This window comes from Scardinius erythrophthalmus, assembly GCF_964197995.2.
Source record: "Scardinius erythrophthalmus genome assembly, chromosome: 6".
NCBI classification, from domain to species: domain Eukaryota; kingdom Metazoa; phylum Chordata; class Actinopteri; order Cypriniformes; family Leuciscidae; genus Scardinius; species Scardinius erythrophthalmus.
Genome location: NC_138226.1, coordinates 43,966,263 through 43,980,323, shown reverse-complemented (window position 1 = coordinate 43,980,323; position 14,061 = coordinate 43,966,263). Strand labels below are relative to the sequence as shown.

The window sequence follows — 14,061 nt, the reverse complement described above, 5'->3', positions numbered from 1 at the left end:
ACCTACAGCACCTCCCCTGTCTTGTTTCCTGGTGTGTCGCCTCCTGTGTCCCCAATCAAGAGTCCTGTCCTGCCACCTTCTGTTTCTGTTCATGTGTCAGATTCCACCCCTGTCAGACTGCCTAGTGTTTCCCCTAGCACCCCTGTGAGTTCCCAGCCTCGGACTGTTTCCCCCAAGTCATCCCCTCGTGTGTCCCCATCCATGTCTGCCCGGACCCCTCGCCGTCAGCCCTCGTCCTGTCCACCCAAGACCCCTAGTCCACCTGTTCACCCTGGACTGCCCCCCAAAGACTTTGTGTTTCCTCCACCTCCTCTGCCCTGTTTATTGTTTTTAATTTTTCACCCCAACCCTGTTATTGTTTATTCATGTTTGCCGTTGTTGGTTTTTGTCATGTATTGTTGGTTTGTGTCCATGTCTCAGTCGGTCTTGTCCTGTGTTTCATGTTCCCTCTAGGGAGCATCTGGAAGCCGCTCCTTGGGGGGAGGGTTCTGTCATGATTCTGCCTTCATGTCCTAGATCTTTCTTGTTTTGAGGCAGGATCATGACAGACCCATGTTTTGTGTGTAAGCACATGGCCATTTGTTTGGCTGTGTGCTTGCGTTGTCTCGTCATGTAACCCCGCCCCCTTGTTATCTCATCTTGTTATCTTTATTGTATCATTGCCGTCACCTGTTTCCCTCATTAGTTTCTCCCTATTTTATCCCCTTGTGTTTGCTGTCCTGTGCTGGTTCATTGTTAATCACTGTGAGATCTGTTCCTGAGTAAGTCCTGTTGAAAGTCTTGTCTAAGTAGTAGTATTGTTCCTGTTTCTGTTTTAGTCTAGTTTGTCAAGTGTTAGTCTAGTCTAGTCATCTCTTGTCTGTCTTGCCCTTGTTTTGCCCCCTCGTGGGTTTTGTTTTCTGGTTTTTGCTTAAATAAACCTTTTGTGTTGCACATACCGTCTGCGTTTGGGTTCTACCTCCACATCCCATGACAGAGAGAGATAGCTTGCAAGCGTCTCTTCAGCCCAAGGCATCGTCACATAAACATGTTGTTTTGTTTCAGCCCAGTGATATCACTATAGTTTGACGTTTGAGGGCTGAAAACACAATATGAGAACGGTTTCTTCCACGATTTCAACACCTCAGTGTGGAGATAGGGAAAAAACAGCAGTCCCTGGCGAGGAGGCTGTGATCTGTATGGTAAGGAACATTTATCCAGCAGGCATTCTTTTGTACTTTCTTCTTTTTCGGCTGGCCAATCGATATTTAATTTAGCTACAGCACGAGTCACAACCTCCATAATCTCCTCATAAGCTAGGGTATGAGGTGGTGAATCCTCAATACCCCCTGCACAATGCTTACAACATCCAGATCCTCAGAACTGGATAATTGCAGCACTAGTGCCTCATCCCGAGGAGAAAAAACTGCAGGGGGTGCTTCTTCCTGAGATAAAGCACTGGATCTGGCAGGTGAAGGCTGAGATATATGCGCCGGTCTCAAACTCCTCTTTCAGAACCATTTGCGAACCCCATGATGAGCATGGTTTGAGACCCGAACCATGAGGAACGAGAGCCGAACCGTCCTCCTCAAAGAATGATCGTGGGAGTGGAGTGTCCTCACAGACAGCTTCCCACAATGCTAACAGTCAGCCCCCTCGAGAACTGACTGGGCATGATCCATTTCCAAACAAGCAACACAAAGATAGTGTGTAGGATACACATCCATAAGGAAACAAGGGCAGGGAAAAGTACACTTCTTAAACCGCTGCTTGTTCACCATAATATATATATATATATGTGTGTGTGTGTGTGTGTGTGTGTGTGTGTGTGTAACTGCAGTGCCAATCCAACACTAAATAGACAGAAACAGTATCACAGACAGCGCTTGCTGAGGAAACAGAAGTTAGTGTGGTCTAGGGGTTGCACGACTACTGATTTCTGCTAATCGATTTCTTATCAAAACAATACTCGAGTTACTCGACTACTCGTCGTTCATGCTACTGTAAATGAAATAGCTAGATCTTATCAATAAACATTTATTAATTCATAGCCTAATGCAACAATTACATAAGTAAACTCTCAAAACATTATAATTATGACATTTCATTTTTAAATTTTCATGTAAAAGTCTAAAGCCAAATAAATAGCCATTCTTGCCTTTCATTCCAGACGTCTGCTTCTAGGGGCCGTTCACATATCGCGTCTTTTCCGCGCTCAAGGTCGTTATTTCAAATGTAGGCGCGCGGCGAGCGCGCTCATAATGAAAGAAACATGGTGCGCTAGTTTTTCCAGGCGGGTTTTTCCTTCTCATCTCCAGAAATATATCTAGTAGTAAAGCTAATGCAAGGGCTAGAAATAAATGAATCCTTTGCTGAATGATACTTCCTCGTCGCCATCATGGAGAGCGCAGTTTGGTTGCATAGCGACGACAGACGCCGCGGGAGCGCAAGCGCTTGTAGGAGACAGCGGCACGGCCACGCGCGCTTTCCACACGTTTTTAGACGCAATATGTGAACGGCCTCTTGCAGAGTTGGCCAATTACAATATTTTTGTCATCCTTGATGAAATACTTCAACACATCTGACGTGTGTTGTCTGTTGGTGACGTTCGCCATTTTTAATTCATTTATGGTTAATGGACGCTCGAGTAGTCGATTGTTTCCGACAGCGTTGAATAGTGGTTGAAGTAGTCGATCTATCGACTACTCGACTAGTCTATGCAAGCCCTAGTGTGGTCTGTTTCTGGGTATGCTTTATAGTTTCCTGGTCTGTGACGTCACCTGCCTATGATGTCTCATCACACCATTGGACTGATTTCATATGTGCTTCATGACGCAATCACGCAGGGGCGTTCCCACAGTGTCTCGACGCAGCATGAAAGGGAACTCAAAATATTTGAGGTAATCGGTTACATAAACCCGTAAATAAAAAAAAACAAATTCATAAAACTCAAAACAATTAAACAATTCAGATTACTTACAATGTGTCAGTTTTGTAAACTCAGAAGAAAAATAAAGTTCTAAATACATATAAAAGATAACTAATTTGTTTAATTTAAATTTACCCTTCTCAAACCAATTAATTATTTTGAGCATTAGGGTTTACAGTGAATGTTTTTGTATTTATTATTGTAGAATCTGAACTCAGCAGGAATGAGGCTTTATGAGGGTTTATAGACTTGATAAACCATCAAGTGTGTTTTGCACACGTCACTCAAACACAGAACCAGGAAGCAGGAAGAGTTTGTGAAAGAGAAACTAAAGTGTAGTTGAGCTGTTCTGTGTTTGTGTCTCAGTATCCGTGCAGTAAAATGGCAGAAGCCAGATTTTCTCAGGATGAGTTCATGTGTCCAGTGTGTCTGGATCTCCTGAAGGATCCAGTGACCACTTCCTGTGGACACAGTTACTGTAAGATCTGTATTACAGTCTGCTGGGATCAGGAGGATCAGAAGAGAGTCTACAGCTGCCCTCAGTGCAGACAGACCTTCAGTCCAAGACCTGCTTTAGCTAAAAACACCATGCTGGCTGAAGTGGTGGAGAAACTGAAGAAGACTAAACTTCCTGCTGACTGTTACGCTGGAGCTGGAGATGTGCAGTGTGACGTCTGTACTGGAAGAAAATACAAAGCCGTCAAGTCCTGTCTGGTGTGTCTGGAGTCTTACTGTCAAACTCATTTTGACCGTCATGAGGAATATTTCTCCCGTAAGCCACATAAAGTGACTGATGCCACTGGACGACTGCAGGAGATGATCTGCCAAACACATGATAAACTGCTCGAGGTTTTCTGTCGCACTGACCAGAAGTTTATATGTGTGCTGTGTACGATGGACGAACATAAAAAACACGACACTGTATCAGCAGCAGCACAGAGGACAGAGAAACAGGTATGAAACTACACACTGATGAAATAATGTTGACACTATTTATATTGGCACCATATGATCAGAAAACATCATTCACACTGCAGACGTCACAGAAGTGAACAGAAGCTGTAAGTGGAATTTCACTGCTGAGCGTATTTGAGCTTCGCATTTAACTTAACAGAAAATATGGTGAAAATACACCGTAAACATTTATCAACAGAGATGATACTCTGATTGGTTTATTGCACGTTATGCCTAAAACACACCCATTACTCATTAAGGGAATAGGGACGACCCTTTTAGACCATGCGCCGGGAGCGCCGACCATTTTTCCCGTCGTTAAACTGGCAAAAGTTGCTTCAGACACGCTCTAAGTGCACTTGCGCCGTGCGCTTTAGACCATGAGCTTAGATCATTAAAATAGGGCCCATAATGTATTGGAGTTAAATGATGAAAGAGTTGATCAAACGATTAAAGCTTGATCATCAAGGCATTCTTTTTGTAACAGACCTTTAAGAAATGTAATAGCTTCTTCCACTCTACAAATCAATGCTCTAACTGCAGAAATGAAAGTGATAATTATTTTTTGAGGACGGTAAAAAGTAGCAGTGCACCAGTGATGACTTGAGCTCATCAGTCCACAGTAACCAGGGTCTGAAATAGCACTATTGTGGCACTGACCACACAAAACATACAGTAGTGGCCAGAAGTGATGTGTGGAGTTTATTTTTTTTTAAATGACCCTAGAAGTTTGATTAAACTATCAAATTATGAGGATTTTTTTTATATATATTTATATTTTTTTAAATTAAAATATGAGGGAAGAAACACTAAACTTAGTGAAGGTATTTATCTGACAAAATTATTTCAAGTCAAGTCATCTTTATTTGTTATAGTGCTTTTTACAATACAGATTGTTTCAAAGCAGCTTTATATTGATTACAGGATAATAATGCAACAACGTTAGTTTTGGCTGTACAGCAGATCTAGAAGAAAATAGTGTCATTGTCCAGCTTAAGTGAGTTCAATGTTGATTCATTTCCATTGTAAAAATCATTAGTTATTTATTTAGTTCATTTATCTATACAGAAAACAGTGATGTCATCGTCCAGCTCAGTTCAGTTCTCAGACAACGGTGTCAGTGCAGGCAGATCAATAATATTGATGAATATTAAATGACAAAAAAAGGCAAACTACAGCTACAGTATGGGGGTAAATTGATGCCTAAAACATTGAAAATGGACAGACTAAAAGTCACAAATAGATATTACAACTTGTAAACACAAAACACAATCTACAAATAGATAAAAAATCCGCAAACAAAGTCCTCATGATCTGCAAATGTAAAACAAGATTTACAAATAGATACAAAGTCCTCAAACAAACTCTTTGTGATCCACAAATATAAAGCATGATCTACAAAAAGATTCAAAATCCACAAATAAACATATCCTGATTCACAAATAGAAATCAGTGACTTGTACTTGAAAACCAGAATTTAAATGAATTTAAAGTGACTTGTTTGCAGGTGAAGATCATGTTCTGTTTGTAGATTGTGTCACATTTGTTTTCAGAATTCTGACACTATTGTTTCGCTGTTGTGACAAAATAATGCCATAATCATTGAAAATGAAGAGACTATGAGTCAAAAATGCATATTACAATTTGTAAACACAAAACACAATCTACAAATAAATTTAAAATCTGCAAACAAACTCCTCATAATCTGCAAATGTAAAACACAATCTGTAAATAGATTCCAAATCTGCAAACAAACTCGTCATGATCCGCAAATGTAAAACAATATCTACAGATAGATACAAAATCCACAAACAGACTCTTCATGGCATACAAATATAAAATGCAATCTACAAATAGATTTAAAATCCGCAAACAAACTCTTTATGATTCACAAATAGAAATCAGTGACTTGTACTTGACAACCAGAATTTGAATGAATGCAGAGTGATTTGTCTGCGCATGAGGGTCATTATTTGTTTGTAGATTGTGTTGCATTTGTTTTCAGAATTTTGGCACAACTGTTTCGCTGTTTTTTCCATTAAAAAATCTACAAATGCCCTCCTCACAATTTGCAAACAAACACAGTCTAACTTGTATTTTCAAACCACTGTAAAAAGACATTCTTACACATTCTGTGCAAAGCTCAGCATGCAAGTGTTGGATCTGTGTTTGCAGATCACAGGGCATTCACAGATCCCATACACGCGTTTGCAGATCACAGGGCATTCACAGATCCCATACACGCGTTTGCAGATCACAGGGCATTCACAGATCCCTCTACACGCGTTTGCAGATCACAGGGCATTCACAGATCCCTCTACACGCGTTTGCAGATCACAGGGCATTCACAGATCCCTCTACACGCGTTTGCAGATCACAGGGCATTCACAGATCCCTCTGCACGCGTTTGCAGATCACAGGGCATTCACAGATCCCTTCGCACACGTCTACAGATCTTTTTGGCACTATCTTTCCGCTGAGTGTGTGACTACGATCCACACGTGTAGTCAGCCAATCAGGGGTATTGCTTCAATGTGATGTCACGCCCCCTCAATAAGCCCTTTTCAAAATAAGAGCTGACACTGGATGGGTGGGCTGGGCTCACTGCCATTTAGGCTACCGTTGCCGGTGTTGGACCGAAATCCGACTCCCCGGACAAATCGCACTTCCCATCGCGTGCACGCGCAAGCGAGTTTAAATGCACTTCCATTTATATGCACTATTAAATGCACTATATCCATTTATCGATCGATTTTTCACACAGCAAGCACCCAGATCCTGCATGGAAGCTTTGTCTACACTTCAATAAATTAACAGAAAGTGAACTAGTGTGGATAAAAGATGCAAAAAACAAACACAAACAAACAAAAAAACATGGCAGATCGATTCAAACTAAACTTCGACGAGTAACGAATAAAGCCAACAGCTATCAAAACAAAACTGTTAATTTCACTTAATTTAACTGAACTTATCGTTTGTGTGTTAAACACGCTGTGGTTCATAGGAAAATATTGTATTAGCCTACTCTCCCCATTGCACATGAATGTAATTTTTCACGAAGATAGGCTTTAAGAGTTCATCAAATACATGTTGTAGCCTATGAGGCAAATAGGCTACCTGTCTTTTTGTTTGTTTGTTTTTTGCTTAATTGCGTCTTAAAAATAGAAATAAAACAAATTATTAGTGATAATTGAAAAAAGAAAGTAAAGAAACCTTAGACATTTAAAAAAAAAAATTGTTATTTTCCAGCACATTATTGCCCCAAAAAGCATTATTTATTTCATTCATTCTTTCAATTTTACATCTTACATAGCTTATGGATATACAATTAAAATAGCTGGAGCAATTGCTTTGCGGTCAGGTGCCCTTTTTTTAAATAATAAAAAAAACTGCTAAAAAACGAGATGGGTTTAGCAGGGGGAGTGGGATTTTCACAGCATTAAAATACGGACTGGTGCACAGCACAGTGCTCCCGCTCCCCTCTCCAGCACAGGTGTATAAGGTCATAGACTCACCACACTACTGCCACTGTCACATCTTGGTTTAGAGATTGAGTGGTGACAAAAGCATTTGATTTATCTTCATCAAGATGGGTTTCCCAGGGTGAGTGGGATTTTCACAGCATTAAAATATGGACTGGTGAAATCAGTTGATTGTAACTCATTTTGTGTGAATGTAAACTGTACATGTTACTACATCCAAATAAAATGTATTTAATAATTTTATGAATATATATATTTTTTTAATATCCGATATATTTTTTTATTTTAAAGTATTTTAATAATAATTCATATAATAATTTAATAATAATTCATATGTATATTTACTTAGAAATTAGTTTTGTGATATATTATAATAATATTATTATATTTATATAATAATTTCATAATAATTAAAAAAATATAATTTACTTGGAAATTGGTTTTATGATAAATATTATTTTTATTATATTAGTTTTAGATATTTTTTATTGTATTTATTTTGAAAATATATTTTAATAATAATTAATATAATATACTCTTATATATTAATTTACAAATAATTAAAAATATACATATATAGTTTTGTTTAGAAAATGGCCGAATGTCGAATTCATCTATGGGCGGATGTGCACTTGTGAAAATCGCGCGCGCTAATTCATTCCAGGCATAGCTAACGGTACCTTGTTTGCACACTTAATTATCACGTTGTTTTTCCAATGGATCCTAGGATTTACGAAGAATTTTTTTCCTACAAATCCCATGGGACATACCCTGATGGGTTAAGCAAGACAGAAAAAAACACACTGCGAAAAAAGCGCACAACTTTGAGATTGAAGGTAGCCTAATATATTATTTTTTAATTAATAACTTGTGATGTGATATATATATATATATATATATATATATATATATATATATATATATATATATATATATATATATATATATATATATAGTAATTGATCATAAAATGTTTCATATAAATTTACGTTGGCTTCACCAATTCAATAGCCTATAGGCTAGGCCTACCTTTATGCGTTATCAGGATTTAGTTAAATTATTTAATAGAACAGAATAACCGAATTAAGGGACCGTTCGTTATTTATGGACCACCGGAGGAAAATAGGAGAGGGTCATGTATTTTATTCTTTGCTGAGGGGAGGGTCATCCATCCATTGTATTGTATTTTGTATTCATGAAAGCAGCTAAATTTCCAAGTGGCTTGTTTGGTGCATATCAGTCTCGGCCCCCCATCGCTAGGAACAAAAATCGTTTGACAGTGCGCGCGCGCGTACGCGCTCAGAAAAAAATGTATCATGTCAGAACAGAACGCCAATGAAATGTTTACCCTGGCAAAGCTTGGCAAAACGGCAAAGCTTTAAAGCACGATCAAATAATGAACTTTTGTGATTGCGAATAAGTGCAGTTTCCTGAGTGTAAATCTACCGCTGAGAAGTCACTGACATGAAGCTGGAATGACTAGCTCAAAGGTTTCACATTGCCTAGCATAATATTATGTTAAAGTTTCAAACCAACAGCAGAAACAGGAATTTATGAACATAAGTCAAATGTAAGTAACATAACATTAATACCTGGTCGAATTTCTGGCAACTTTATTATAAAATTAATTTTACATTCCTATGGCCAACATTCTTTATTAAAAAATGGTAACACTTTATAGGCCTAAGGTTTCATAATAAAGAAAAATCCATGTGCCATTGATAAATAAAATGGAATCGCCTCTAGCACAATAAGGAAATTATCTAATATTAGGAAATAATACGAGAACAAAAAAAGTGCTAGTTATTAATAATATACAAAAAATAAACATTTTTAATATTACCGTATAGGCCTAATAGTAAACATATTTAATAGGCTTACTGTTTCAAATGACATCATTGCTGTTTGAGCTGCGGTCGCTGAAGCTGAAGAGAACGAACATTAAACTGAATCGCTTTGCTAGAAGGTTAATCAACTTGACGTTGCTGAAGAATGCAACTAAACCCAAAGAATTTACAACTTTTTATTACAATATAGGCTACAAGTATAATGATATGACAGTCCCAATCATAGCTTTTAATGTTTTGCGTTGGTGCTTGATCCCGCGCGTTGAAGCTGAAGAGAACGAGCACCGGGAAACTGAAGAACGTTTCAGGTGGTTTAAATCAACAAAGCGCATCCTATGTCATATTATAATCAGATATTTATATTACATCAAACTTAATATTACGACTTATATCTGCACAAAATGACGTGAATGCACAAGCGAACTCGATTGTTCTGGTCAGAATGTGTTATCCCTGTTCTGGACGCTCTTTGTCATGGTTGTAAAAAAACAACAATTGCTATCTGAACATCTTTGTCAAGCGCAAATCAGCACAGAAGTCGGCTAATCAATAAATTATCAGGGAGGGTCATGCCTTTTTTCACAATCATTTTGGAGGGTCATTGAAAAATGTATTGCTGACGGAGGGTCAAGTCTTTTTTGACAATTTATCTCAAAACTCCTGAACAGTCCCTAAGCAATAATAAAGAATACATAATTTTACTAGTTTTACTTCTAATACACACAACAAAATATTTTTTAAGTTATATTGTGTTTAAAATTCAGTAGGCTACTGCAGTTGTGTTAAAAGTTCCAAGTTTCCCAATTTATGTGAATGTTTAATTACAGATATGCATATGCAATATTCACCTTCATATTTATATACACTGTAAAAAAAAAGTGTAATTTTACAGGTAATTGTCTGTATTTTTTTACAGAATTTTACCGTTTTGTCATTATACAGCAAATATCTGTAAAATAAAAGGCATTTGCTGTAATTTAAAGGTCCATTGTTAAATTTACAGGTAATTGCTTGTATTTTGGTTTTACAGCAATTTTACGTTTTTTAAAAGGAACTTGTCTGTATTTTTACAGAGTTATGTGTAATTTTACAGAAATTATAAAGTAATATTTTACAGATTTTTTCTGTGAAATTAGAAAACAAAGAAAAGAAGGTATAACTGCGGAAATCAGCATCTATTCAATATGTTTTCCTTTCAGATTATTAAGCATGTGGGGGTTAATGTGAGCTTTTTAAAGGTTAAATAGTAGTATTTGTACATACAGTAGCCTACCCTACATAGGCTACAGTAGGCCTGTATTGAATTATTTTTTATTTCACATTTTATTTTATACTCATTTTGATCATTATTTCATTGTCTTATTCTCCCATAATTTCATGTATATTTTATGAATATTTTTCCAAATCTCCGTTGCTTCACATTCAGGGCTGTGTGTGTGTGTGTGTGTGTGTGTGTGTGTGTGTGTGAGTGCGCGCGGAAATGAATTCAAATTCATTTCCGCTGTTTACTCCCGCCCACAACGGTTAACGTTAGCTGTAGCTGATCAGTCGAGTTTGGGCAAGCGGGAGATTTGAATTCAGTCTACTCTCGTGAAGTGGATTGTGAGATCAACAGTGGTGCAAAGCAATCGTATTCGTCAAGAGCAGCTCTGTGAGCAGGAGCTGTTGTTGTCTGTCAGACTGTCCGTTTGGATTCTTCGGAAATAAACGCCCTTTTCAGTGAGCCTTATTCGTCACGGCGGACATCATGCCAACCGATCACCGGCTGAGGTAAGAGTCTCATTATACTAAGTTAAATGTGAACGATATTTTATATTACATTTGTGTTACGTTTACAGTTTTCAAGCTAACGTTAGCATTCTTAAATGATGTTCAGTTAACTGGCGAGAGCTGGAGGGCAAAACACTGAAAATGTAGCATGCGTCTTTACATTTTTCATCTGTTTTAAGAACGATCAGTTGAACCCACACCTCAAAAGACCTAAAACGAGCTTTCGTAGACTTGTTATACATATCAAAGTCTGTTTAATTGTGTATAAAATCTTCTTTAATACGCGATAGTAACGTTATCTGTCAGTAAATCAGTCTCTTAAATGGCGGAACATTTTGAAACACTGTCTGGAAGCTGAAAACTCTTCTCTTAAAAAATATCCTTGGTTTTAATTATAAAGTTAGTAAAATTATAGTAACCACGTTTTTGGCGGATTTTTATTACCATTTTTAATAACCACAGTTATACTAAAAATAGGCCTACCATGTTTTTTTTTTTTTTTTTTTTTTTCTCTGTGTGGTTAAACCATAGTTAATTTCCGTAAGGGTTAACGTGGCTATCAAGACTGTTAAGAAAACGAATTCAGTAAATACTGTACTTGATGATACAGGAAAGCACATGAGACTAGAATATGAACACATCATGATAAATTGCAAATTCTGGCTGCATCTGCTTGCCAACACGTAACGTTAACGTTAGCTATAGAATGCATAGGCCTACATGTGCATATATTAGGCTTATAAAATAAAAGTTGATAGAATGTTTGTGTTCTGATGAAGAAATGAACTTATCTACATTTTGGATGGCCTGGGGTCATCATAGTAGCCTTTTTCATAGGATACTTTTGATCATTGGTTATGAAAATTGCATTGATCCAGATGAACAGGCAGTTACACCCCCAGGTGTCTCAGCTCAAAACATCACTGTTAGCCTTTCCTGCTCAGCTTCCAGATCATAGTCAGTTGAGGTTTGCATTGTCTCAGTGGAACATATTCTGACATGTGTAAATGTAATACTGAGTTGTTAAAAAAAATATATTTATATTTTTTTTGTGTGTGATTTCAGGTCAAGTGGAAAGCAGAATGATCATGGCAAACAAGGTATGGGAAAAAGTAATTTAAAATATTGTAATGGCAGAGTCTTCTGATTCCATAAGATTGCACTAAAAGTGGCAGAAAATGTCATTTGTTTTACACTGTATATTTTCCCATGTGAATATTCATTTGATCCTTGTGAGGCCACTGGAGCTGCACAAGGTTTGGTTTTGCTACAGTAACTGTGCGTTCACACCGCCGGCGGCGAGAGCGTCAAAGTGGCCGGAGCCATTTATTTTCAATGAGAGCCGGCGGCGAGCTCCGGCGAAGGCGGCGTGTCTTGGACGGCAAGAGGAGTTGAAATCAAGTCAACTTTATGGTAATAAGCTATGACGCGGTTCGGCGGCAACCAATCGGAATATAGAAGTCCTCCGGCTGAGAGGAAAAAAATCACGCATTCTAATCTACGTCAGAGCGTCCCCGAATCTTTCTACGGCGTCGGTGGCAGGGCGGCGAGAGCGAATTTTGCCGCTCTCGCCGGCGGCGGTGTGAACGTACAGTAAGACCACAATTGTGTTAGATTCCACCCATCTATTTACTTTTTTTTTTTTTTTTTTTTTTTTTGGTAGTGTAACTTGGCTCTGTCATTTAGAAACATGACTTTCACTTAATGACACATATCTCTACCTTTCATTCCAGCCAGAGGATCTGACGTTTATCTCAGCCTACCTGATGGAAAATTCTTGCTGGATGAATGACCTTCACCTTCAACTCAACCTTGCCAAGACACAACTGCTTATGGTTTCAGCCAATCCATCCTTGCTGTGTGATCCTGCTGATTTGCCTTATACAACATCAGAAAGATCCGGCCCTTCCTATCGGAGCCACACAACTCCTTGTCTAAGCTCTTGTTCTATCCAGACTGGACTATTGTAATGCTCTCCTGGCAGCTCTTCCAGCATCAGTCAAACCTCTGCAACTGATCCAGATGCTGCAGCAAGACCTAAACTCACTGCTTCACAAAATCACTTTCACTGACCTTTCCCTGGACTGTTCCCTGCTGGTGGGATGACCTGCCCAACTCAACACATTTTCAAGAAACTGCTAAAGATCCATCTTTACATAAACACTTGACCCAATAATACTAAATCTTTGTTTTAATAAAAAAAAGAAAAATTGTGCACTGTGCTACACTAACTGGGACTTGTCACTGCACTTGTTGCTTCTATTGTTCTCTTAATTTTAAGTCACTTTGGATAAAATGTAATTGTAAATGTTTGAAATAAGTTATATTAGAGTATAAAGGCATACAGCAATTGTCTTTTAATGTGGATATTTTTACTTGTTCTATTTGACATGTTCCTATCATTCACATATCTTGATGTTCAGTGTTTGTTTAATGAGTAATACTGTAAATGTGCAGGTATTCCGTACTTGTACATTTAGTTAATTTAACAGAAATTGACTGTAAATTTGCTATTATTAAGTACTTAATTAGAGATTGGTCAATGTTGTGAAACTGGATCTGCAAAAATTAAAACAGTAAATATACAAACTTTGTATTTGAATTTATGTACTTATTACATTTTTATACATATATTCATAGTTATTTTACACAGAAAAACTATATATTAAAAGATAATTACTGTAGATAGACAGAGCATTATTATAAAATAACTTTATAAAACCCTAAATTTACAGTTTAACCTTAAAGTTAAATGTTCTTTTTATGTAATTTGACATAATTTATCCGTTTTTCCACGGTTTAATAAGCCATTATCAACAGTAAAGTACTGTAATTTAATTAATTTTGACCGTAAAGTCAATTCTGTATTTTTACGGTTTTTGCCTGTAATTTTGTGAAATGGTTATTTGCTGTAATTTAACAGAACCCGTCTGGAAACTTTGCTGCCAGAGATTTACCGTTTTTTTACGGGATTTTTTTTTACAGTGTAGCTAAATTATTTGAATCCACGGCATCGAGGTAAAGTACCGTGACGACGAGTTAAAGTACCAGGATTACCGTTCTTTGCTTTGAGGGCAGAGGCGCCGCAATAGGGCAGGCA

At 37.5% G+C, this 14,061-nt stretch overlaps 1 protein-coding gene across 1 annotated transcript in view; it reads left to right on the top strand.

Moving 5' to 3' along the window:
- The first annotated feature begins 3,199 nt into the window (after window positions 1–3,199).
- The window catches only part of LOC308692364 (E3 ubiquitin/ISG15 ligase TRIM25-like), a 31,058-nt gene continuing 20,196 nt past the window's right edge, over window positions 3,200–14,061 (top strand). Inside the window, exon 1 of the mRNA XM_081368300.1 lies at window positions 3,200–3,862. Within this exon, the coding sequence (XP_081224426.1) occupies window positions 3,290–3,862 (573 nt within the window). The 5' untranslated portion in view covers window positions 3,200–3,289. The remainder of the gene's footprint in view (window positions 3,863–14,061) is intronic.